The sequence below is a fragment of the Monodelphis domestica genome, chromosome 2 (assembly GCF_027887165.1).
Source record: "Monodelphis domestica isolate mMonDom1 chromosome 2, mMonDom1.pri, whole genome shotgun sequence".
Taxonomy (NCBI): domain Eukaryota; kingdom Metazoa; phylum Chordata; class Mammalia; order Didelphimorphia; family Didelphidae; genus Monodelphis; species Monodelphis domestica.
Window position 1 is genome coordinate 478,241,200 of NC_077228.1, and position 22,981 is coordinate 478,264,180.

A 22,981-nucleotide genomic window follows, 5' to 3' on the forward strand; every position below is an offset into this window, starting at 1 on the left:
CACCTAGTAGGGGGCTGAAAGTATCAAACAGCAGCATTTGGCTTCCTGGGAACAAAGCTGGCTCAAGTCCGGGGATATCTTTGAACCAACCTGAAAAATCAGATGGTCTGATGAGCCCCAGCGCTTAGTGGATATCTCTATAAATGTCACTTCTCAGCTTACCCCTAAAGGGATTAGCTTTAAGGAATAGTTTGTAGGGAAGGGAGAACAGAATAAAGGCAGATGTTGTTCCATATGGATGAGGAGAATCTGATCAGAGAGGAGGGAGAGGGTAGGACAGGAGATAAACATACACCCACTGGGAGCAAAGAAAGCTATGAATATTGAAATCTATTTTTTTCTATCTTTTTGACAATATCAGAAATGGCACCGGGGCTTCCTTTTGCTTTGGTCCTGTTGGCTGAAGGCAGAAGGGACTGCCTAGAAGCCCTCTTCGGCTCCTTACCCAGCCTTGTGACTTCTTTATTAACTCTTTACTTCGAAACTTGGTAAAAAAAATTAAAAAACAGAAACCGAAACCCCTCATTCTCTGGGAAGGCCAGCTATAGCAACCCCACCATTTTCAAAGCACTCGCTCCACCATTCATTGTCTCAGCATGGTAGTAGCTATAATATGTTCCTACTGTGCTGAGCTCGAACTTGCTCTCCAGGTAATTTTCTCTTTTTTCCTCTCCCTCCTTTATTAGACTGTGATCTTCCCAAGCACTCAAACTGTGTCTAAAGGCTTTGGACACAGTGGGTTCATGTTAAATGGTTTTGACTGCTGGGAGGGCTGGCTGAACAACAAAAGGCCCAGAAGGCATCTAGATGTCTGTATCATGTGTGGTAAGACCTTCCAAATAAGAAAATATAGTTCCCAGTTTTTAGTGATCACACAAACAGTGTCTCGTTCATCTTCACTTTTGGGGGCTATTGATACTTTTTTTCTTCCGTACTAAAAATGTCAAATCCAGAAAAGTCCTTAGAAACTTATCAGGGTCCTCTATGCCTCATATAAGAAGAATCCTAGCTTTCCTTGTAATTAATTTCCTTCCTCCCTCCCTCCCTCCCTCCCTCCCCCCCCTTCCTCCCTTCCTCCCTCCCTCCCTCCCTCCCCCCCTTCCTCCCTTCCTTCCTTCCTTCCTTCCTTCCTTCCTTCCTTCCTTCCTTCCTTCCTTCCTCTCTCTCTCTCCTCTCCCTTTCTCCTTCTCTCCCTCTCTCCCTCTCTTCTTCTTCTTCTTCTTCTTCTTCTTCTTCTTCTTCTTCTTCTTCTTCTTCTTCTTCTTCTTCTTCTTCTTCTTCTTCTTCTTCTTCTTCTTCTTCTTCCTCTTCTTCTTCTTCCTCTTCTTCTTCTTCCTCTTCTTCTTCTTCCTCTTCTTCTTCTTCCTCTTCTTCTTCTTCCTCTTCTTCTTCTTCCTCTTCTTCTTCTTCCTCTTCTTCTTCTTCTTCTTCTTCTTCTTCTTCTTCTTCTTCTTCTTCTTCTTCTTCTTCTTCTTCTTCTTCTTCTTCTTCTTCTTCTTCTTCTTCTTCTTCTTCTTCTTCTTCTTCTTCTTCCTTCTTCTTCTTCTTCCTTCTTCTTCTCCTTCTTCTCCTTCTCTTTCTTCTCTTCCTCCTCCTCCTTCTCCTCCTCACTCTCTTCCCAGTTGCCTGCTCAGTGTGATTTAAATGGTGACACAAGGTGTCCTAGTACAGTCTTAGAGCACTTTTAAACTATAAGGCTTTTGGGACACACTATTTGGCTTGCCAATAGTGCCTGAAATTCCATGGAGAGTAATTTTTTAAAAAAGTTTTTATCTTTAGAAGCTCTTTTTTAAATAAGTATAAATGCTGGGAGATGGGTAACATTAAACTAGTTATCTTACAGGAATTAGCTTAGAGATAGTGGATAGGGCACTGGGCCTAAAATCAGCAAGTCATATTCCTGAGTTCAAATCTGTCTTAATCTAACTAGCTATGTAATCCCAGGCAAGTCCCTTAACCCTGTTTGCCTCAGTTTTCTGATCTGTAAAATAAGCTGGAGAAGGAAATGGCAAACCACATCAGTATCTCTGTCAAGGAAATTCCAAATGTGGCTTCATAAAGATATGGACACAGCTGAACAACAGCAGAGAATTAGCTAATTCACTTAAAAAACCAAAAACAAACAAACCCTTACCTTCCGTCTTGGAGTCAATACTTTGTATTGGCTCCAAGGCAGAAGAGTGGTAAGGGCTAGGCAATGGGGGTCAAGTGACTTGCCCAGGGTCACACAGCTGGGAAGTGTCTGAGGTCAGATTTGAACCTAGGACCTCCCATCTTTAGGCCTGTCTTTCAATCCACTGAGCTACCCAACTGCCCCCTAATTCACTTTTTTTCAATGAGACAGCTAGCTGTGAAGGAATGGATCACTGAATAAGTTTCAGTGCGGAGAACTCTAGAGCCCAAGTCATTTACTAAGCATGGCAGCTTGGGTGAGGCATGGAAGTAGGAGGCTCTGGGCATTTCCATTCTTCTTTACAGAAGTTATCTTATTTGATGTTCACAATAACCTAGTGAAGTAGGCTCTACAGAGAGTATTTTAAAGAGTAAGAAACCAAGTTTTAGAAAGGTTAAATACTTACAATAATTATATATCTAGCAAGTGTTGTCAGGGACTTGATTTAAACCCTTCTCTTTTAGACTCTGAGCCGAGCATTCTTTCTATCTAATAAAATGGCCAAATCTTTTTTTTTTTCCCTTTTGAAAAATTTTATTTAATTAAGTTAGAATATTTTTCTATGGTTACAAGATTCATGTTCTTTCCTTTCCCTACCCCCACCCCCTCCTATAGCCAACACGCAATTCCACTGGGTTTTACATATGTCATTCATTGATCAAGACCTATTTCCATATTATTGATATTTGCACCAGGGTGATCATTTAGAGTCTATATCCCCAATCATATCCCCATTGACCCATGTGATCAAGCAGTTTTTCTTCTGTGTTTCTACTCCCACAGTTCTTTCTCTGGGTGTAGATAGCGTTCTTTCTCTTTAGTCCCTCAGAAATGTCCTGGATCATTGCATTGCTGCTACTAGAGAAGTCTATTACATAAAAGAGCCAAGTCTTAAGTGTCAGATGGACCAAGCTTGAGCTCAAAGTAGAAGGACATTCTTCGTCCTTCACTCCTTTCCTAGCTCTACTTCTGACTGTTCTAAACTTTTCCACCATATCTCAGCTGCCTTCTCCCCCAGTGGGTCTTTCTGCCCCTGAAGCCCCTTCTTCCCATTGGTAAATTCCTCTTAGAACTTCCATTTACAGGAAATATCCAGACTAAACCATCTTTCCCTCTTCTCCCAGGTCTACTTCTGACTCTAGATTTTGGCAACATGGCCCTAGCAGGTACCTTCTCTCCATTCTGCACCCCCCTACTTAATTTCCATTAAAAAAACCAAACAAACCTATCTTCTGTCTTAGAATCAATACTGTGCATTGGTTCCAAGGGAGAAGAGTGGTGAAGGCTAGGCAATGAGGATTAAGTGACTTGCCCAAGGTCACATAGCTAGGAAGTATCTGAGGTCAGATCTGAACTCAGGACCTCCCATCTCTAGACCTGACTCTCAATCTTCTGGGACACCCAGCTTCCCCATCACTCTCTTTTTATTTGTTGCTTTCCCAAATATAACACAATCTCCATGAATACAGGGACTGTCATCTTTGCTTGATTTTGTATTCCCAGCACTTAGCACAGTGCCTGGCTCTTTGTAAACACTTAATGTTTGTTCCCTTGACTTGTTGACACAAAAAAGAAAAGAATAAGAATCAAGCTTGTGGATCAGTTTGGGCCAGAGTGAGGTTTATATAAGTTGGAACAATTTTTCAGATTTTAGAACATCTCACCCAGGTCTCCTGGCACACATAGTGAGCTGTCTCACCTTGAGGGAAATTAATTCCATTCTCTCTCATTCCACCCTTTCTCAATAACTGGCTCTGGGATTTGAGGAGGGGTCTAGAAGTCAAGTGGTCTTCTGGTGGGATTTGAGAGAGTAATAGATAAAGCACAGGGTTGGGAGTCAGGGGATCCCAGGTTCAATGCAGACAGTTTCCTTTGTGATCTTCATCACTTGAAGTATCTCTGGGCTCAGTTTACTCATCTATAAAAATGAGGGGGTCGGGCTAAATAATCTCTAAATTCCCTTTTCAGGCTTAAATCATGTAAGTTTAGTTAGTGAAGATCAGTTTTAGTATCTGTTGTTTTTTTTTTTTGCCAAGAAAAGGATGAACAACTTTGTAATAAATCAGTGATTAAATATTTATAGTAAGCCTGTGTGCAAAGACCAAATTTGGGTTTCAAAGACACTTCTGTAGCCTCGTCAATGTTGATTTCAACGTTTTCTTGATGAGTATTTTGGCCCTAATACATAGTCCCCAAGAAAAGCTAACTCTTATGACTTCCCTGGAGGGTTCTGATCTGCCCCAGGTTGCGTAAGGGTGCCAAAGTGAGGGGAGGGGCAGCAGGACTGCAAACTGCTGAAACATTCCGGTGCCTCCATCTGGCACGTATCTGAATCCGGGTTTGCCTAAGAACGAGTTTGTTACCCCAGGCTCAGATCTTGCCAAGGCAAACACTGAAGGCCTGGGTCAAGCTGATCCCCTACTTGTTGTGAGAATGGGAATTTGTACAAGAATGACACGGTCACAGAGGCAGAGAACTTCAGAATTGGTTGAGATTCCAAGAGCCAAAGAGTCCTGCTCCAACCCAAAAGAAACTCCTTCTACAGCTTTCTCAACAAAATGGTCATCCAGTCCCAATCAGTCATGAGTTCTTTACTGATTAAAGAGTGTGCTGAGATTGGAATCACAGAGACAAAGGCAAAACACTCCTTGGCTTATGTTCTAATGGGCATGGAAGGCATGTGTGTAAAATAGGTATAGAGTGGGTGCAACTTAACTTAGAGGGGAAGGCATGAGCAGTGAGGGGGACCCAGATAGGAGACACCATAGTAGGTGGCTCTGGAGCTGAGTCTTGGAGGAAATCAAGGATTCCAAGTGAAGAAGGAAGGGTATTCCAGTCTGGGGAATGGAGTGGCCAATGCAAAGGCACTCAGATAGTTGATGAAGTATTATGGGTGAGGAATATACCTAGGGATTTCAGCTAATCCTCATATGGCATTAGGATCATCTTCCTTTGAACGTTCTTCAGTATACTGCTTCCTAAAAGGTGGTGGTCGGAACGGAGACTGACCAGGACAGCAGAGAACAATGTGAGAATTTATTTTTCATATACTGTATTAATTCTTCCATCAGGACTGGGGTTGGAAAGGTCCCAGTTCCTGTATATTAGGGAGAACTGCTGTGGATTCCTGTGGCTGGGGTCTGGGTCAGAGACTCTCTAGTATGCCATTTTTTTTTACATTTTCTTTGTTCTTGGAGAACTAGCCCACCCCAGTCTTTCTCACAATTCTGGCTAATGTTTTACAATGATTGTTTCCCCTGGGAATGTGCAAACCTTTACCTGTCTACCTGTTGGTGTGGAGAAGGTCCTAAGGGCTTGATGGAACTCCTCCTAATTAAGTGTGGACAATTTAGACTGATGATAATTGCTGGGTACCAGTTCACAGTGCTGCTTTGTTAGTTTCCAAACCATTAACTGTGGCACAAAAGATAGTTTGGGTTAGGTGGTTTGTTTTAGGGTCTGAATGTCAGGAAGACCTTATTTTGCCTGACCAAGTACAGATTTGCCTAGAAAAAGAAAGGGAAGGGTAGCTACCTAGGCAGGAAGGTATAACAATGATTCATTGTTGGCTCTTTGGCCCATCCACAATGAGATGAAGGGCCTTCTCGGGACCCAGACTCTTGACATACCAGAACATGTTGATATCTCTCTGAAGGGAGAGACAGTTATATTGAAGATCCCTGGAGAAATCCTGTGAACAGCTCCATCAGTCTTGAGCTTAGTCTCCTTGGAAAGAAGAGTAAAAAGCCATGGATTGACAGGTGGTGGGAGCATTTAAAGAAACTCGTGACAATTTGCACAATCTGTAGACAGGTGCAAAATATGATCAAAGGCCCTACCTTGGGTTTTCTGTACAAGATGAAGTCTGTGTACATTTGATTCCCTATCGATTTAGTTTTTTAAGGGAATGACTCACTCATTGAAAATCAGAAACTTCTTGGGTGAAAAATATATCTAAAAAATGTACATGAAAGGGGCAGCTAAGTAGTGCAATGGATAGAGTCCTAGGTCTGGAGCCAGAAAGGCCTGAATTCAATTCCAGCCTCAGACACTTACTGGCTGTGTGACCCTAGACAAGTCATTTAATTCTGCCTAAAAGGGTACATGAGTCCATATGTTAGTCTGTGCCACTTTTAAGATGATAGTTTTTTTTTAACCCTTACTTCCATCTTGGACTCAATACTATATGTTGATATTGCTAAGGCAGAAGAGCAATAAGGGTTAGGCAGTGGGGGTTAAGTGACTTGCCCAGGCTCACGCAGCTAAGAAACTTCTGAAATAAGATTTGAACCCTGGACCTCTCGTCTCCCGACCTGGCTCTCTATCCATTGAGCTGCCTACCATCCACTTAGATGAGTTAGTTCTGGAAGAACATGATATTGAATTTATATCCAATTTAGTTGTTCCTGATCCAGCAGTCCACAATAGTCAAAAATAAAGATATCAGAAGATATCTTTGGGGATAATATCTATATTTCAGAGAAAGGCACAATGCAAAAGACTGATATCATTTAAAAGCTGCATAAATGCAGAAGACGGTGGCCTGAGGATTCAACACACATTCAACATTTATTCCAAAAATGCACTTAGTTCTTTTAGAGGAGAGTAAAGACAATTATTGAATACAATTGAGATACTCTCAGATCAGTGAGAGAATCCAGACAACAGGACATTTAGGATATAATCTGCACTTTTTCTAAATTTTGGGGAGAGAGTCAGAGTCATTGTGAGCAAAATTGTGAAGGTGACATTTGCCATTTTTGAGTTTGTCATTTTTGTACTTGATTCCTCCATTGAACCCAAAGTTCTCTTCTTCTCCACTCTTCTACTACCTTACAATCACTCCCTGTCTACTGGCTACTTCTCTAGTACTTGCAGACCAGGCTGTGTCTCCTCCACCTACAGAAATCCTCACTAAGCATCCATCTATACTAGTTATCATCCCGTATCTCTCTTGTTTTTGTGGCTAAACAAAAGGCCAGCCTAAATTCTTTCAAGCCTCAGAGAAAGTCCCAGTCAGCCTTCCTTAATCTTACTGTCATTGCTCTGAAATTACTCCCTGTTTATCATATATATATATATATAGATATATAGATTCTTTGTATTTAAATTAATTAGTTGGTCTCCACTTCCAAAACAGAACTCTGCTGTCTTTACTGTTTTAATTTCCCTATTACTGTCCAGTGTGCCACCATCCTCCCTGTGCTCACAACCTAGGTGTCATCTTTGACTCCTGACTCACTCAACTGGAACACTAGAAAGAATTCCAAGTCTGGAGTCGGGAAGATCAGAGTTCAAATCCTGATACATACCATTAATAGCTTTGCAAACTATTAAGACCCTGGACAAGTCACTTAGCTTCTGCCTCAGTTTGCTCTACTGTCAAATGGATATACTAATTGCACTTCCCTCCCAGAATTGATGTGAGGATCAAATGAGATAATATTTGTAAAAGCATTTAGCATATAATGCCTGGTACATAAAAGGAACTATGTTAAATGCTTATTCCCTTCTAATCTCCCTTTTCCCTTCCCACTCTTATAGCCAGTCAATTCCAGTCAATTAGTAGTCAAATCCTGTAGTTTTAGCTTTCTAACATTTTAAAAAGTTATGTAATTGAGAATATTTTCCCATAGTTACATGAATCATGTTCTTTCCCTCCCCTTCCCCCACCTCCCTCCCATAGCCAATGAGCAATTCCAATGGGTTTTACATGTGTCCTTGATCAAAACCTATTTCCATATTATTAATATTTGCGCTAGGGTGATATTCTAGAGTCTACCCAATCACATCTCCCTCGACCCATGGGATCAAGCAGCTGTTTTTCTTCTGTGTTTCTGCTCCCACAGTTCTTCCTCTGGATGTGGATAGTATTCTTTCTGAGAATTCCTCCAGAATTGTCCTGGATCTTTGCATTGCCACTAATGGAGAAGTCCATTACATTCAATTATACCAGTGTATCAGTCTCTGTGTACAATGTTGTCCTGGTTCTGCTCCTCTCATCTGCATCAATTCCTGGAGGTTGTTCCAGTTCACATGAAATTCTTCCAGTTCATTATTCTTTTTAGAACAGTAGTATACCAACACCAACAGATATTATCTAACATTTTTCTTATGTAATCTCTACTTTCTTCTGATGCTAAAACCACTCTGGTTCTGGGTACTTATCATCCCCTACCTGGACTATCATTAGTAGCCTTTTAGTGAGTCTCTTACCACAAGTCTCTCCCTACTCCAGTCCACTTTCTACTCAACTGCTAAAGAGTGAGTCTGACCACATCACCTTCCCTCCCCTATTTAATAAACTCCAGTGGTTCCCAACTAATTCCAGAATCCAATGTAAAAGCCCCTCTTTGGATTTTAAACTTTTTTATAACCTGGCCCCTTTCTACCTTTCCAGGCTTATTACTTTTCTCTCTCCTTCATACTCTCTGAGACAGTGACATTGGTTTCCTTTTCCCCCCTCACATTACATAACTCTATTTCCCAACTGTAGACATTCTTACTGACTATCCCTAAAGCCTGGAGCTCTCTCCCACCTCATTTTCACCACTTAGTCTTCCTGAATTCTTTCAAGTCTCAGATAAGGTCCACCTTCTACAAGAAGACTTACACATCAGTCCTTAATCTTACTGTCATTGCTCTGAAATTACTTCCTGTTTATTCTAGATATATCTTCTTTGTACTTAAGTTATTTGCAAGTTTTCTCTTCCATTAGACCATGAGCTCTGTGAGAGCAAGGAATGGTTTTGGTTTTTCTTTCCTTTCTGGGTCTCTTCTACTCCACCTTAGAAACACAACAGAGACATTTATAGCCTTGATCTTGCCATAAGTGTTCCATTTCTGAGCTCATGAATTCTGAAATTCCTCTCCCTGATCAAAATGTTTTATATCCCCAAACCTTGTTTTAAAATCTCGCCATACGTTCCAATCCCTCAACTCCTCAATTCTTTCCTAATCCATTGCCCATGTCCTGACTGTACTTCATTCTCTTCTCCATCTTGATCTTTGGTGAAGCAGTTCAGCCAGATACTGTTGTCATCTCTTGAATCCCAGACTCCTTTTTTTCTATTGAAAATCTTATTCTGCTATGCTTCAGAAGTCTTCAATTATCTCTAGTATCCACTGCCTTTGTTCCTACTTATACATTTCTGAAACAAGCAGGAAAAAAACCCCACAAAACCATGCTTCCTGGGTCCACTACAAATTTCTCTTGCATCATCTCAACTGAGCCATCATTGTGGCAAGACAGTCATCTTACACCTTCCTAATTGATTCACTATCCCACTCACTACAACTTTTCTAAATCTCCAATACCCTTTTCCTCCTTCCTCAAATCTCCCATGGCTTCTCTTCCCTCCTCCTTGCTTTGTATTTTAATGAAAAATAGAGGCCATTTTCACAATCATACAGTTGACTGAAAAATGTAAAGAGAATACAAAATTTCATTTTTTAATAAAGTACTTGACTTAGTAGAGCCATAAGCAGTCTTAGAAGTTCTCCTCCAACAAGATGCTCCCATACTTGTGTCAAGATAATACAAGATTCCTTGATAAATGCAAACCACAGCAGTAATTTTGTTAAGAAACCTTTAATTATGGGCATCAGTTGAGTCATAAAATAGGGAATTGTGCTTTCCAAATGTGTTTGGCACTCTCATGGCAGAGTCTACATGGAAGAGGACTTCTTTATAGATGGCACAATTCTCCAGAGGTTCTTGTTAGTCCATGACATAATTACCAATTGCATCAACCCCTAATATTATAGTCTTTCCAATGAGATCCACAGAAATTGCCCCAACAGTTTGCTCACGAAAAATCAAATGAATAAAGAATGCTTTTTTCCAATTCACCTCAACTCAATTCAATTAAACAGATAATGTATTGAGCTCCCATAATGGGGATAAAAATGAACTCTGACTCCTACTCTTAAGTAGTTTGAATCCTACTCTTACAGAGTTTAGAGTGACATAATATGAACACAGATTAAAAAAAAATACAAGCTAATGTCAGGAGAGAGAACATTAATAACTCTGAAAATGAGGGAAGGTTTTGTGAAATAAGGTGGCTTTGGAGTTGAGCCTTGAAGCGCGGGGTAAAGATTCTGAGAAGTGAAGATTCAGAATTATGTCCTTTGATTGGCAGTTGAATGGACAGTATGCATTCATTGGACAGATATTGCAAATGGTAATGGTTCGTGGTTGCATTTAGGAAATTTTGCAAGATTACCAATGATCTCTTATTATAAAAACCCATCTTTTGGCCACTAATGTTCTTCTGATGCTGTTAATATAACTATGAACCTTGGAAGACCACAATCTCCAAAGAATCAACATTTTGAGTAACTAAAAGGGTAACAGAGAGACAAATGGTGAATGTCAATTAACTGTTGGCATATTACCAACATGGAATGATGTAATAAATTATAGCAACTATATTTCTAGAGAAATATAGGGTCAGTAAAGGAGATCAGAAAAGGACAGTGAGTGACAGCTGATAGACAGCCTGATGTTGCTTTGGTAGCCACTTAATATTAAAAGCTAGAGAACCATTTTCTAGCATATCAAATATATTTTCTATGAAAGATTTATGAAAAGAGATGGCTAAGAATCACATTGATTAAGAAAGCATGGATGGGTTGCATTCTGCACTGTTACAGGGGGTGCCCACATCAGCTAAGTTTTGAGACACCTTAAAATATCCAAGAAAGACTAATCATGCATAAATAGCACCCTGTATAAAGTACTTATTTAAAGCCCTTAAACCTACATCTTTCTGGTTAGGTCCATGCTGTCAGAAACGTCTAACAACTATGTTTCCATTTTCCTTTCTACAACAGAAAATTGAGATAGAAAAAATAGAAAGCACATATCATTCTTAGCTCTAGTTTTGGGTTTGGGGATGCTGAGTGCACATTGTTCAGAATAAGGATTCTACAAGTGAATCTGCAATGACAGTAGCTCAATTACATACCATTTCAATAGCCCAGATTACTCAACTCTTAAGGTCAACCCGTACACCAAGTTTGTCCTGTGACAAGAGTTGTGTGCATACTATGGGTCATTAATCAACTGATTAATTCATCTATTGATTAAACACCTACCCTTCCAGACTTTGTACTAGATGCTAGAGATACAAAGAAAAAAAAAAAGAAACAGTGCCTGCCCTCAAGGAGCTTACTTTCTATAGGAGAAATAATGTATACACATATAAGTAGATCCAAAATACAGAGAAAATAAATACAGCATAATGGCAGAGGGTGGGGACTGGAAAGAGCATTAGTGACTAGGGAAATTGGAAAGCCTTATGTTAAAAGATGATATTTGAGCTCAATTTTGAAGGAAACTCCAGGGTCTCTTGGAAGCAGAGGAAAAGAAGGAAACCATTCCAAATATGAGTGTTAGGTCAAGGAAAAAGCTCAAAGATGGGAAATGAAATAGCACAAGACTCATTTGACCAGACTTTAGACAGAATAAAAATAAAATCAAGAAAATAGAATCAATTGATTGAATACAGATGTGAGTGAATGGGGAATCAAGGATGACTTGGAGATTATAAAACTAGGGGATCAGAATGATGGTGGTGCTCTTGGTAGAAATAGAGAAATTAGGAAAATGAGGGTTTGGGTGGGGAGATATGAGTTATTTAGGATATGTTCAATTGGTTAGAATATATTTAGGGAGTATTAGGTGGCACAGTAAAACAAGGGTTGGATCTAGAGTAGAGAAGACCAGAATTCAAATTTGACCTTAGAAATGTATTACCTGTGTGACCCTGGGCAAGTCTTTTAACCTCCATTTACCTCATTTCACACATCTGTAAAATGGGGATGGCAATAGTAATTACTCCAAAATGAAATAATTATTGTAAAGGACTTGACAGTACAGGGTAAGCACTGTATAAATATTAGCTATCATGATATGTTGAGTTTGATATGCTTTAGGGACATGGCACAAGAAGTATTTCTCTTTGTCACCAATACCAATGTGTAATGATATAGTATATGGACACATGTCTCAGGATGGACTGGAGCCAGTTAGCCTCCATGGCCCTGAGGTTCAGAGCCTTGAAATCCTGTGATACTTAGTCTTTTTGTTGTTCACTCATTTCAGTTGTATCCAGCTCTTTCTGACCCCATTTGGAGTTTTCTTGGCAGAGATAGTGATCTGCCATTTTCTTCTCTAGCTCATTTGACAGATGCAGAAATGGAGGCATATAGGATAAAGGGATTCACCCAGGGTCACACAGTTAGCAAGTGGCTGAGGCTGGTTGTGCATTCAAGAAGATGAGTCTTCTTGGTTCAATGTCCTGCACTCTATCCACTGTGCCACTTAACTGCTCCATACTCAATTCCTACCAAAGACAAATAGGAATTACTCTCAGGTTTCTGAGACTTAAAATAAGAGAATTCAGTGGCCTGGGTGTTGTTCACGTTTTAGTAGCTCCAGTAAGCTCTCATATGACAGACATTCCTCCTCCTCAGAAGCTGAAAAATAAGTGTCATGAATAGGGAGATGATTCACATTTGGCCCCAGAGGAATAAAACTTTAGAATTTCATTCTTCCCTTCTTTCTGTTCCTGTGGGAAGTTGTGTTGTTGTACTGGGGCTGACATGTGCCCTAGGACTGCTCCATTCTTCCCCATATGGAATTGTCAATGTTTCTGGTTTTCGGCTAGCAGAAGGAGGTGAGATGTATGGGCAGTACCAGGGTTCCTTGTAGCTCTCTGGACTGGCCATAATTATTCATTCTGTGCCACTTATAAATGTCTTTTTTCCCTAAGATTTTCTAATAATTTTTTCTTTCAATTACATGAAAAAACAAATTTTAAACTTTTTAAAAAAAGTTTGACATCTAATGCCCAGTGGACTTACGCGTCGGCTATGGGGGGTGGGGGGGAGGAAAAGAAAATGATCTATGTCTTTAACGAATAATGCTTGGAAATGATCAAATAAAATATATTAAAAAAAAAAGTTTGAGCCAAATTCTCTTCCTCTCTTCCGCCCTCCCTCTCTTCCCCCTTTCCTGAGTCAGTAAGCAATCTGATACAGATTTTACATGTGTAAGTATAAAACATCTTTCCATATTTGTCAGTTTGGAGAAGAGAACTTGAACAAATAAAAGAAAAGAAAAGTGAAGAAATAAAGTGAAATATAGCTTGTCTTGGTCTGCATTCAGACTCCTGTAAGTGTGTAAGTGAATATATGTGCATATACTTCATGAATACACTTCAGGTAAACTGAGGTACCAAGGGAAGTGCTTTGTCCACTGGGCTTTTGGTGCACATGAAGAATTCTCTCTTTTTCCCCTATTTCACTTATCATTTGCCCCTGTTTAAGGTTCATGTTAACGGTATTATCTCAGGGTAATCCAGACTTGGAACTGTCACAAGCAGGGACAACAGAGACAGCCACCCCGGCTGCTGTAAATCTATCTAGATAACAATGAATAAATTAGCACATATTCGAAAGGAAATTTGTCTTGGGTCTAAAACTGCCATTTGCTCAGAAAACTTCCCACCAGAGAAGGACCCAAGGGAGAACAGATGAAAGAAGATAGAGAGAAATGGAATTGTTCCATGTATCTCCCCAAGGGGAAAATGCAATCAGGGTGAAGAGAAACTCTCTTACTGAACACATGAGCTTTTTACCAGCACTTCTGAAGGATGCAGTATTGAGCCTGGCTGACCTTAGAGATGCATGTTCCCAATCCGAGGTCCTTGCCTAGGTATTATTACAATGTGAGTGAGAGGAATTAGGAGAAGACTACGTGTATTTGTTACATGATGGTACTCAAAGATTCTTGCTGAAAGCACAGAGAAAATAGTCACTTCAGCATTCTTTTTCTGTTCTTCTCTTCCCCCAGCATGTGAGCAGCTAGTCAAGTCAATTCAATCATTATTTATTACTTGCTGGGGGAAAATCTTTGCTCACTGGTGAAGAAGATGAGTGACCATTTACAGTTAATATAGCTTCTGAATAGTAGACACTTTCTGTTTAAGATGATCATTAGGCCCAGAATTTATACAGTATTCCTTAAAAACAAACTAAAGAGGGACAGCGAGGTGGCTCAATGGGCTGGTGTCAGGGGTCCTGGGTTCAAATTTGACCTCAGACAGTTCCTGGCTGTGTGACCCTGGGCTAGTTACTTAGCTCCAATTTCCTGGTCCTTATTACTTTTCTGTCTTGGAATCGATAAGGAAAGAAAGAAAAAAAAAAACAACCCACAAACTAAAGGGCTCAATACAGTACAACTACATTAATATTCTTCTCCTTCCTTGTGAGACAGGAAAAGAAGGATGATGGGATAAGCAGGATTCCCCAGAAGTGGTTTGCCCAAAGGGTCACTATATTGATTGACAGCAGAGAGGCAAGAACTGAGGTTTCCTTTCTCTGGCATCCACACCTGAAGCAAGAGCTTGTGGAGAAAAGGGAAGCCTAATGATCTCCAAATTATAATCCTATCCTTTGCATCTGGCTAAGTACTAGTTTACTTGAAGGATAAAAAGCATAAAGTCCTGCTCCATAACTGATATTCCTTGTGCTAGATACACAATAAATGCCTAATAAATAGGTCTTTTTTTTTTAATTTTGAAATTTTAAGTATTTTTCCTTGTTTCAATGATCCATTTTCTTTCCTTTCTCTCCCCCCTTCCCTCCTCCCTCCCAGAGTTGACAAGCAATTCCACTGGGTTGTACAAATGTTATCACTTGATACCTATTTCCATATTATTCCTTTTTGCTATAGAGCGGTTTTTAAAAGCCTAAACCTCAAATCAGGTACCTATATATATATATGATAAGTGATGTCATGCTTTGCTTTTACGTTTCTACTCCCATAGTTCTTTCTCTCATTGTGGATAGCATTCTTTTTCCTATAAATCCTTCAGGAGTTGGCTTGTTGTATTGCTACTAGAAGCAAAGTCCATTACCATTAAATATGTTTAATTGATGCATATTAAAACCAAATTTCAAAATTTCTTTTTAACAGAAGCTCTCTCTTTATCTCAAAACTAAAACTAACACATTAATTTCTAACTCTGCTTGTTTCTCCCTTTCTGGGGGAATAAAGCTATTTGCTTTCAGTTCTGATATTTTATAATTTTATACTACCCCAAAGGAGCAGTGAGGTGACTCAGTGAATAGAGAGTTCCTGGATTCAAATCTAGCCTCATGTAAGGGGTAATTTTAGGGGGGTTTGACTGAAATATAAATTTAGTTGGTCACCAGGGATTAATTCAAATCCCAATAAAATACTCAAGTCAGTTTGGGAATTTTATGGTGATTTAATCAATATAGAGGGAAGGAATTAAGAGAAAGAGAGAGGGAAAAGGGTATAAGATTTCTCTGGCCTAGCCTGAGCCAAGGGGAGTTCAGAGACCTTCCAGCCATGAGGCCTCCACTGAGATGAGGGGCCTCCTAGGAGAATGGCGTTTTTAGGAAAGGTAAAGGAAGAAAGGAATCAGCCTAAGACTCCAAGAGAGCTCAGGGAAGATGGCTCACCTGACCCATGATATTAAGCTTCTCCCAGTTACTGTATCAAGGATGCTCACAGCCAAACCCAGATAATAGCTGCAGCCATGCCAAGATGCCAAGACGCCCATCACATTGCCACCAGCCACCTCTCCGCCAAAAAAGAGGCCAGAGAGAGGAAGTGACGTGAAATATATAGACCGTTTTTATATCACTTCCTGTATCTCACATGTACCTATGGTAGCTTAAGCTTGACTTAGGACAGCCCAGGGGGTGTTTCAGTTGTTTATGATTTGTCATTTGCTAGCACATGTCTGTCATAGGCCATTCTTCTCAACACTTAATCCTTAAGTAGGGGTGTAGACATTCCTGTTTGTTAGACTAAGCAGGGTGGAGTAAATCTAAAATTCACAATCCCCCCTGATGATGGTTAGGGGACTAGTCTCCCCAACTGATCACTAAACATAATCATCCTGCACCTCTAAATTCTACTAACTGCAGGTGTATACAAAATTTCACCTTCTAAGAGGAAACTACAATAGTTAGATAGAAGAGGGGAATAGAAGAAAGACAGCAAAACCAATGTTTGTTGGGCGCATTTTGACAAAAACCAATTGGGGGCAGTCCCATTTTGGCATAAGAGTATACATTCAAATAAATGTTCAACCACACCCAAAGTTCATTCTGGATCTTCTTAATGTAGCATAGGTTTTCTAGCATCTTTCTGCAACAGTTCATTCTCTGGATTTTAGGAGTTTGCAAGCTTCTTTCCTTGAAGATCATTCTCAAACAAAATTTTAAATCTTGAATTTTTATTAAAATACTCAGACACCCCTAAGCAAGTCAACTTAACCTTCATTGCCTGGCCCTTGTTGCTCTTTTGTCTTAGAACCAATACACAGTATTGATTTTAAGATGGAAGGCAAGGGTTTAAAATTTTTTTTATATTGCCCAACTGTAGACCTGAAATCCATTTATTCTTAGCTTTTATGTAGTTTGGAGTATTTCTTTATTACATGAGTTTGGAGTAGAAAGCAGGAAGGAAATTAAAAGCCTAGGTTCATAGGTCAATAGATCTGGAACTGACCAGAACCTTAGAGGCCTTCTAGTTCCCTCATTTTAATAATGATAATGACTAAAATGCTGCTGTCCAGCATTCAGCACCTTAAGGTTTGCAAAGCACTTTACATCCATTAAATCATCTGACAGAAACTTTGTGAAGTTGCTATTATTCCCATTTTACAGATGATGGGGGAAAAGGTGCAGAAAGAGTAAATGACTTGCCCAGAGTCACACAAGTAGTAAATGTTTGAGGCAGGATTTGAATTCAGTTCTTTCTGACTTCTGGCTTGCCCTCTACCCTCTGCACCACCAAGTTTCATTTTATTTTATTTATTTTTTTTTCAAGTTTCATTTTATAAAGAGACAGAGAACTAGCTGTCCTCTGTCACAGACTTGTAGTTATGGCTTTGGGGTAGGTCTCCTCATCTTTCTGACCCCATATCCTCATCTTAAAAATGGTGTTAGATGATGTCATCTCTAAGCTCTCTCTTAGCTGTAACATATTAGAAATCTTTGAGTTTATTTTTTTCCCTAAGGGTACAGATGCAAGAGAGAAAATCTCTGTTTCAGGTTTTTCAGGTTTTAGGTTGTTTCAGGTTTAGTGGCAGTGTATAGATGAAAAAGAAGCCACAGGTGACTGGCTCCATTGTTTATATTTTTAATGGATAAAGTGTTAAAATGTTTAATGTTTAAACAATGTTTAAATAATAAAAGTTTGTAAGGTCATTTGGCCCATGTATTGTGTTTTTCCTCTTTGAACTGTTAATTGCTATTTCAGTTCTTTCTATAGTTTATCAGATAATTGAACTGGACTAGGGATTATCCATTCTAAAGAAGAGAGAATTAAAAGGACAGTGAATAGATTTTATACCCAGCTAGTGGTGGATTAGAAATGGGAATCCTCAAGTATCCTGTTCTATTACCTGTCATGGTGCTTATCAAATGCTAAGCAGCAATATAGAACCTCCCAGGGTGGTAAGGAACCTGAGAGATACAGGAAACAATAGTTATGATCATAACTTGTTCAAGTTTTCCTGTGACCTAGACACTTTTCTCATGGGAAATTGAAGGTTATCTGTTCTTCAGTTTGGAGCAATCAAAACTCTTACCCCTTGCCAACACCCACACACCCCATCTCTTTTTGTTGGGATTTCCCTCTTTCCTTCCAGGTTTTCTCAATCCTATGGGTCAGTGGCCATTTATTTTGAAGGAACAAGAAAGAATCTTAAAGTATCTGTATGAAAAACTTGCAATTCCATTGATAAGATAACATTCCATCCAAGAGAAATGAATCAAGTCACTTCCATGACTGGTCATATTTCCTGGTGATCATTTCTAACCTTAAGAGTTCTTGCTGTCACCTAGGGTGTCCAGGGAGCTTGGGATCCTTCTCTTTATTTAGGACACGTTTTACCTAGAGGAAGCAAGGGACAAGCAGGTGTGCCTCTGCTTAGCTGATGACTACCTTACTCACCTCATTGTATGTTTCCTCTTTCTTCTCTACAGTCTGAGTATCACTACGAGTACACTGCGTGTGACAGCCTAGGCTCCAGATGGAGGGTTGCCGTGCCCCACACACCTGGACTGTGCACCAGCCTCCCCGATCCAGTCAAGGGCACCGAATGCTGTAAGCAGCTGTCACTTTGAGCTCCCCTATTATTATCCCCATTTTACAGATGAGAAAACTGTATATCACCTCTGTCATGGCCTTGCCCAGCACAGATCTGATAGGTCTAAGCCCTGTTGCTCCTCATTTGGGGGAAGTAGAGGGTGTCTTGGGGAAATCAGATCTTTTATCAAACCTTTCTTTCTTTCTTTCTTTCTTTCTTTCTTTCTTTCTTTCTTTCTTTCTTTCTTTCTTTCTTTCTTTCTTTCTTTCTTTCTTTCTTTCTTTCTTTCTTTCTTTCTTTCTTTCTTTCTTTCTTTCTTTCTTTCTTTCTTTCTTTCTTTCTTTCTTTCTTTCTTTCTTTCTTTCTCCTCCACTTTGGCAAAGAAACATATTGTGTGGCACAGACTCCATCCTTGATTTTTTTCTTCTAAGCTTCTTGGATCTTGGGGAATAAGAATGAAGAATTCCAGCTGCGCTGCATTCAGATGGTTTCTTCTTTTGCATATTTAGCTTCCTTTTCTGCTTAAGCATTCTTAGCCTAGATGTTACTGGGCAGCTATAATCACTCATTAGTGAAGATTGCAGCCTATTTTCATCCTTGGAAAGGAAACCAGGAAAGATGGATTGCTGCAGACAGACCTTTTAAGTACATTGAGTGTCAATTCAGAGAACATAAATCTCATTTGGTGGGTGGGCCTGATTGTGCATTCAGAAACTTGAGAATGCCTTGCCTGAAGCTTACATTCCCATTTTGTGTAACTGTAGTTAATGATCACAACTTTTCAAGCAGTTGGCACCTGCTTTCTCTGTATGCTTCTGATAGGACAGGAAAAGAGAGGGAGAACTGATAATTAGGGATTTGGGATAAAGGAAATTTTAAGAGTTGGCGATAATATTAAGGAAATGTTATATTTATTTTTGTACATGGATACATATATGTATATGTGTATTATACATGCCTCACACACGTGTGCTATTGGCTACATATGTGTGCTTGTGTGTACGTGTGTATATGCATTGTATATAAGTATGTATTTATATGTGCATGTATATAAATATATAATATGTATTTTATACACATACACACATATAAAAAGGTTTCTGAAAGTTGGGCTGCCTTTAAAGGGGCTTTAAACAAGCCAAGAAACCATGAGCAAATTAATTGTCATATGCACCAAGTAAGATACAAATTTGAATTCAGGCTTTGCTACTCTGTGACCTTATGCTAACCAGTGAACTTCCTGAGCTTCCGTTTCCTTATTTGCAAAATGAAAGGGATGGATGAGGACCGTGTTGGTGAATCTATGACACCTGTGCTGGAGTGTGCCAGAGGGGACTGCTTCCCTTCCCCTCTCCACAAGCACCTGAAGACATTTTTCCTATTACCTGCCTCTCTGCCCAGCAGCCCAATGGGAGTGCTTCCTCCCTTACCTATCTGGGGTAAGAGGGGGGCTCACATGCTGTGTGAGAGGAGTATAGTTTGAGCACTCAGTCTCTAAAAGGTTCACCATCACTGGTCTCTCTTTTTTTTTTCCTCTAGCCTCTTTTTTTTTAATTTTATAATATTTTATTTGATCATTTCCATGCATTATTCATTAAAGACAAAGATCATTTTCTTTTCCTCCCCCCCATCCCCTGTATCCGATGCGTGATTCCACTGGGTATCACATGTGTTCTTGATTCTAACCCATTGCCATGTTGTTAATATTTGCATTAGAGTGTTCGTTTAGAGTCTCTCCTCTGTCATGTCCCCTCAACCGCTGTAGTCAGGCAGTTGCTTTTCCTCGGTGTTTCTACTCCCACAGTTTGTCCTCTGCTTATGAATAGTGTTTTTTCTCCTAGATCCCTGCAGATTGTTCAGGGACATTACACCACCATTAATGGAGACGTCCATTACGTTCGATTATACCACAGTGTATTAGTCTCTGTACAATGTTCTCCTGGTTCTGCTCCTCTCCCTCTGCATCACTTCCTGGAGGTCGTTCCAGTCTCCATGGAACTCCTCCACTTTATTATTCCTTTTTGCACAATAGTATTCCATCACCAACATATACCACAATTTGTTCAGCCATTCCCCAATTGACATCACTGGTCTCTTAAGGTCCTTTCCAGGTTTAAATTCTATGATTATCTACCATTTTGCGAAAGCACTATGAAAATCAGTGATGTCTCCTTCCCTGAACATCTTTCAGAATAGGAAAGGCACCTCTCAACTGGTATTAAACCCAGAGAGGTCCTGCTTGAAGTCACTGCACAAGCCACTAGTGGAATGGGAATGAAAAGTTTTAGTTCCCAAGTTACTAAGCCTTAATAGGCAGAATCCTCTTTGTTGTTGTCATTTTGTTTAGTCATGTCCAACTTTTTGTGACCCTATTTAGGGTTTTCTTGGCAAAGATACTAGAGTGGTTTACCATTTCCTTTTCCAGCTCATTTTTACAGATGAAGAAACTGAGGCAAACAGGTGCCTCCTTACTGTTCCTTTCCATTAGACATCATGACTTCCCCTGACAATGCAGAACTATAACTTATCAACTCTCCCTTGAGTAGTAATCTTAATACTACCCAATTTCTATTCTGGTTTTTTTTTTTTAGCCTTTTCTTGCAATGCTGGGGAATTCCTGGACATGAAGGATCAGTCATGTAAGCCATGTGCCAAAGGCCGATATTCTCTGGGCACAGGCATACGATTCGATGAGTGGGATGAATTACCACATGGATTTGCCACCCTAGCAACCAACATGGAGATTGATGAAGACTTCACTGAATCATCTGAGAACTGTACCTCGTGAGTTTAGCATCCATGTGTGAGAGATTCCTCAACCTCATTTCTCTAGGAAGAAGGTTGTAGTACTAGCCAGGCAGTCATGGGCAAGTTTAGGAAGGGCTTTCACAAGTACTATTTCCTTTGAGCCTCGTAGTTACCCTTTGAGATCATCAGGGAAAGTATTATAAGTCCTATTTTATAGATGAGGAAACTAAGGTTCTTTGAGGACTTGCCCAAGGGATTAGATGATTTCTAAGGTTCCTTCCAACTCTGAAATTCTGTAAAACATCTGCAGCCCCTCGAGACCTTGGACGATTAACCCTTTTGAGCCCCCAAATTTATCACCTGTGGTGACAGCCTGGTGGTTTGTCTAATCTTTCTAAGCCTACACTAGAGCAGTGCTTGGAATCTTGATCTGAAAGTTCATCACCGATTCTCAACTCACAGCCTTTCCAACTTGATAGGACCTCGAAATAGCAGGATGGCAAAAGGGAGAAAGTATTGAACTTGGAGTCAAGAAGACTTAATATAAAATTCTACCTCAGAGAAATAAGACTTAATATAAAATTCCACCTCAGAGAAATAAGACATAATATAAAATTCCACCTCAGAGAAATACTAATCTAGGGAGCTAGGGGGCACAGAAAATAGAATGCTGGACCAGGAGTCAGAGAGACTAAACTTTGGCCTCTGATACTTATTAGCTGGATGACCCTGGTCTAGTCACTTAACCTGTTTACCTCACTTTACTCATCTATAAAATAATATATAATAGCACCCACATCCCAGGGCTATTGTGAGGATAAAATGAGATAATATTTGTAAAGAGCTCTGGAAACCTTAAAACATCACATGTTGTGGCTGTTGTTCGGTCATTTCAGTCATGTCTGATTCTCTGTGACCCCATTACAGATTGTCTTGGCAAAGGTACTAGTGTAGTTTGCTATTTCCTTCTCCAGGCCATTTTTATAAATTAGGAAATTGAGGCAAACAGATTCAGTGACTTGCCTAGGGTTCCGCAGCTAGTAAGTGTTTAAGACTAGATTTGAACTATAGCACCACATAGATGTTAGCTTTTATTACTGTTACTAGAATTACTATTTAATTTCTTTGTGCCTTAATTACCTCATTTGTAAAATGAAAGGGTTGGACTTGATGGCCTCTTGGGTCTCTTAGAGTTCTAAATCTATGTCCCTATTTCCCTGTAGAGTTTCTACTCCAGTGGCATGACCTTCAAGGACCCACGGTTACCTGCATAACATGATGAAGTATTAGAGAAAAATTCTGAGGCAATAGATCTCACTAAAATCAGCCATGTAACATTATTGTTCCTACATTGAAACATAGTGCATGATGCAAACAAAGAGTTGGGCTTCCTCCTCGGAGCTTGGTGTTAACTCCTAAATGTAGGTCAACCAAACCCAAATGGTGGGACTCTTGGGGACACAAGTTGGGTTAAACATGACTTGATGGTTGCCAAAGTCTATTATATAGCCTAAAGATCAAAAAATCTATCAGCTAAAGATATCATTGCTCCAAGGAGACAGGAGACGGCCATCCTTATTGGGGATACTGGTCCATTGATAGCATATCTTTGGATATTTGTTCATTCAGTCAACAAATATTTACTTAGCATTTATTATGTACGAGGTACTCAGCACAGGCATTGTGGAGGATACAAAGATATATAAGACATGGTACATTATGCTTGGTTAAACAGTGTTGACATGGAAAAAATTGTTGTCATTGATGAAGAAAGAAAATAAGTTAACATTTTCTTTTAAGTAGTATTAAGCTAATACTTGTCTATGAGATGAAAGGCATGGAATCGCTGGATCCGATCTTGAAATTTGGAAAATAGGGAAAGGCTCAAATTCCCAAAGTTCCATCTCTTGGAAGACCC

The 22,981-nt window shown here is 39.7% G+C and overlaps 1 protein-coding gene and 1 pseudogene across 1 annotated transcript in view; both read left to right on the top strand.

Annotated features, from left to right (window-relative positions):
- ELAPOR1 (endosome-lysosome associated apoptosis and autophagy regulator 1) overlaps positions 1 to 22,981 on the top strand; it is a 108,382-nt gene that overhangs the window by 34,606 nt on the left and 50,795 nt on the right. The window contains exons 2-3 of the mRNA XM_001381901.5: positions 18,212 to 18,332; positions 20,907 to 21,099. Of these exons, the coding sequence (XP_001381938.2) occupies positions 18,212 to 18,332; positions 20,907 to 21,099 (314 nt within the window). The remainder of the gene's footprint in view (positions 1 to 18,211; positions 18,333 to 20,906; positions 21,100 to 22,981) is intronic.
- LOC130457501 (60S ribosomal protein L9-like) lies at positions 1,679 to 18,191 on the top strand (annotated as a pseudogene).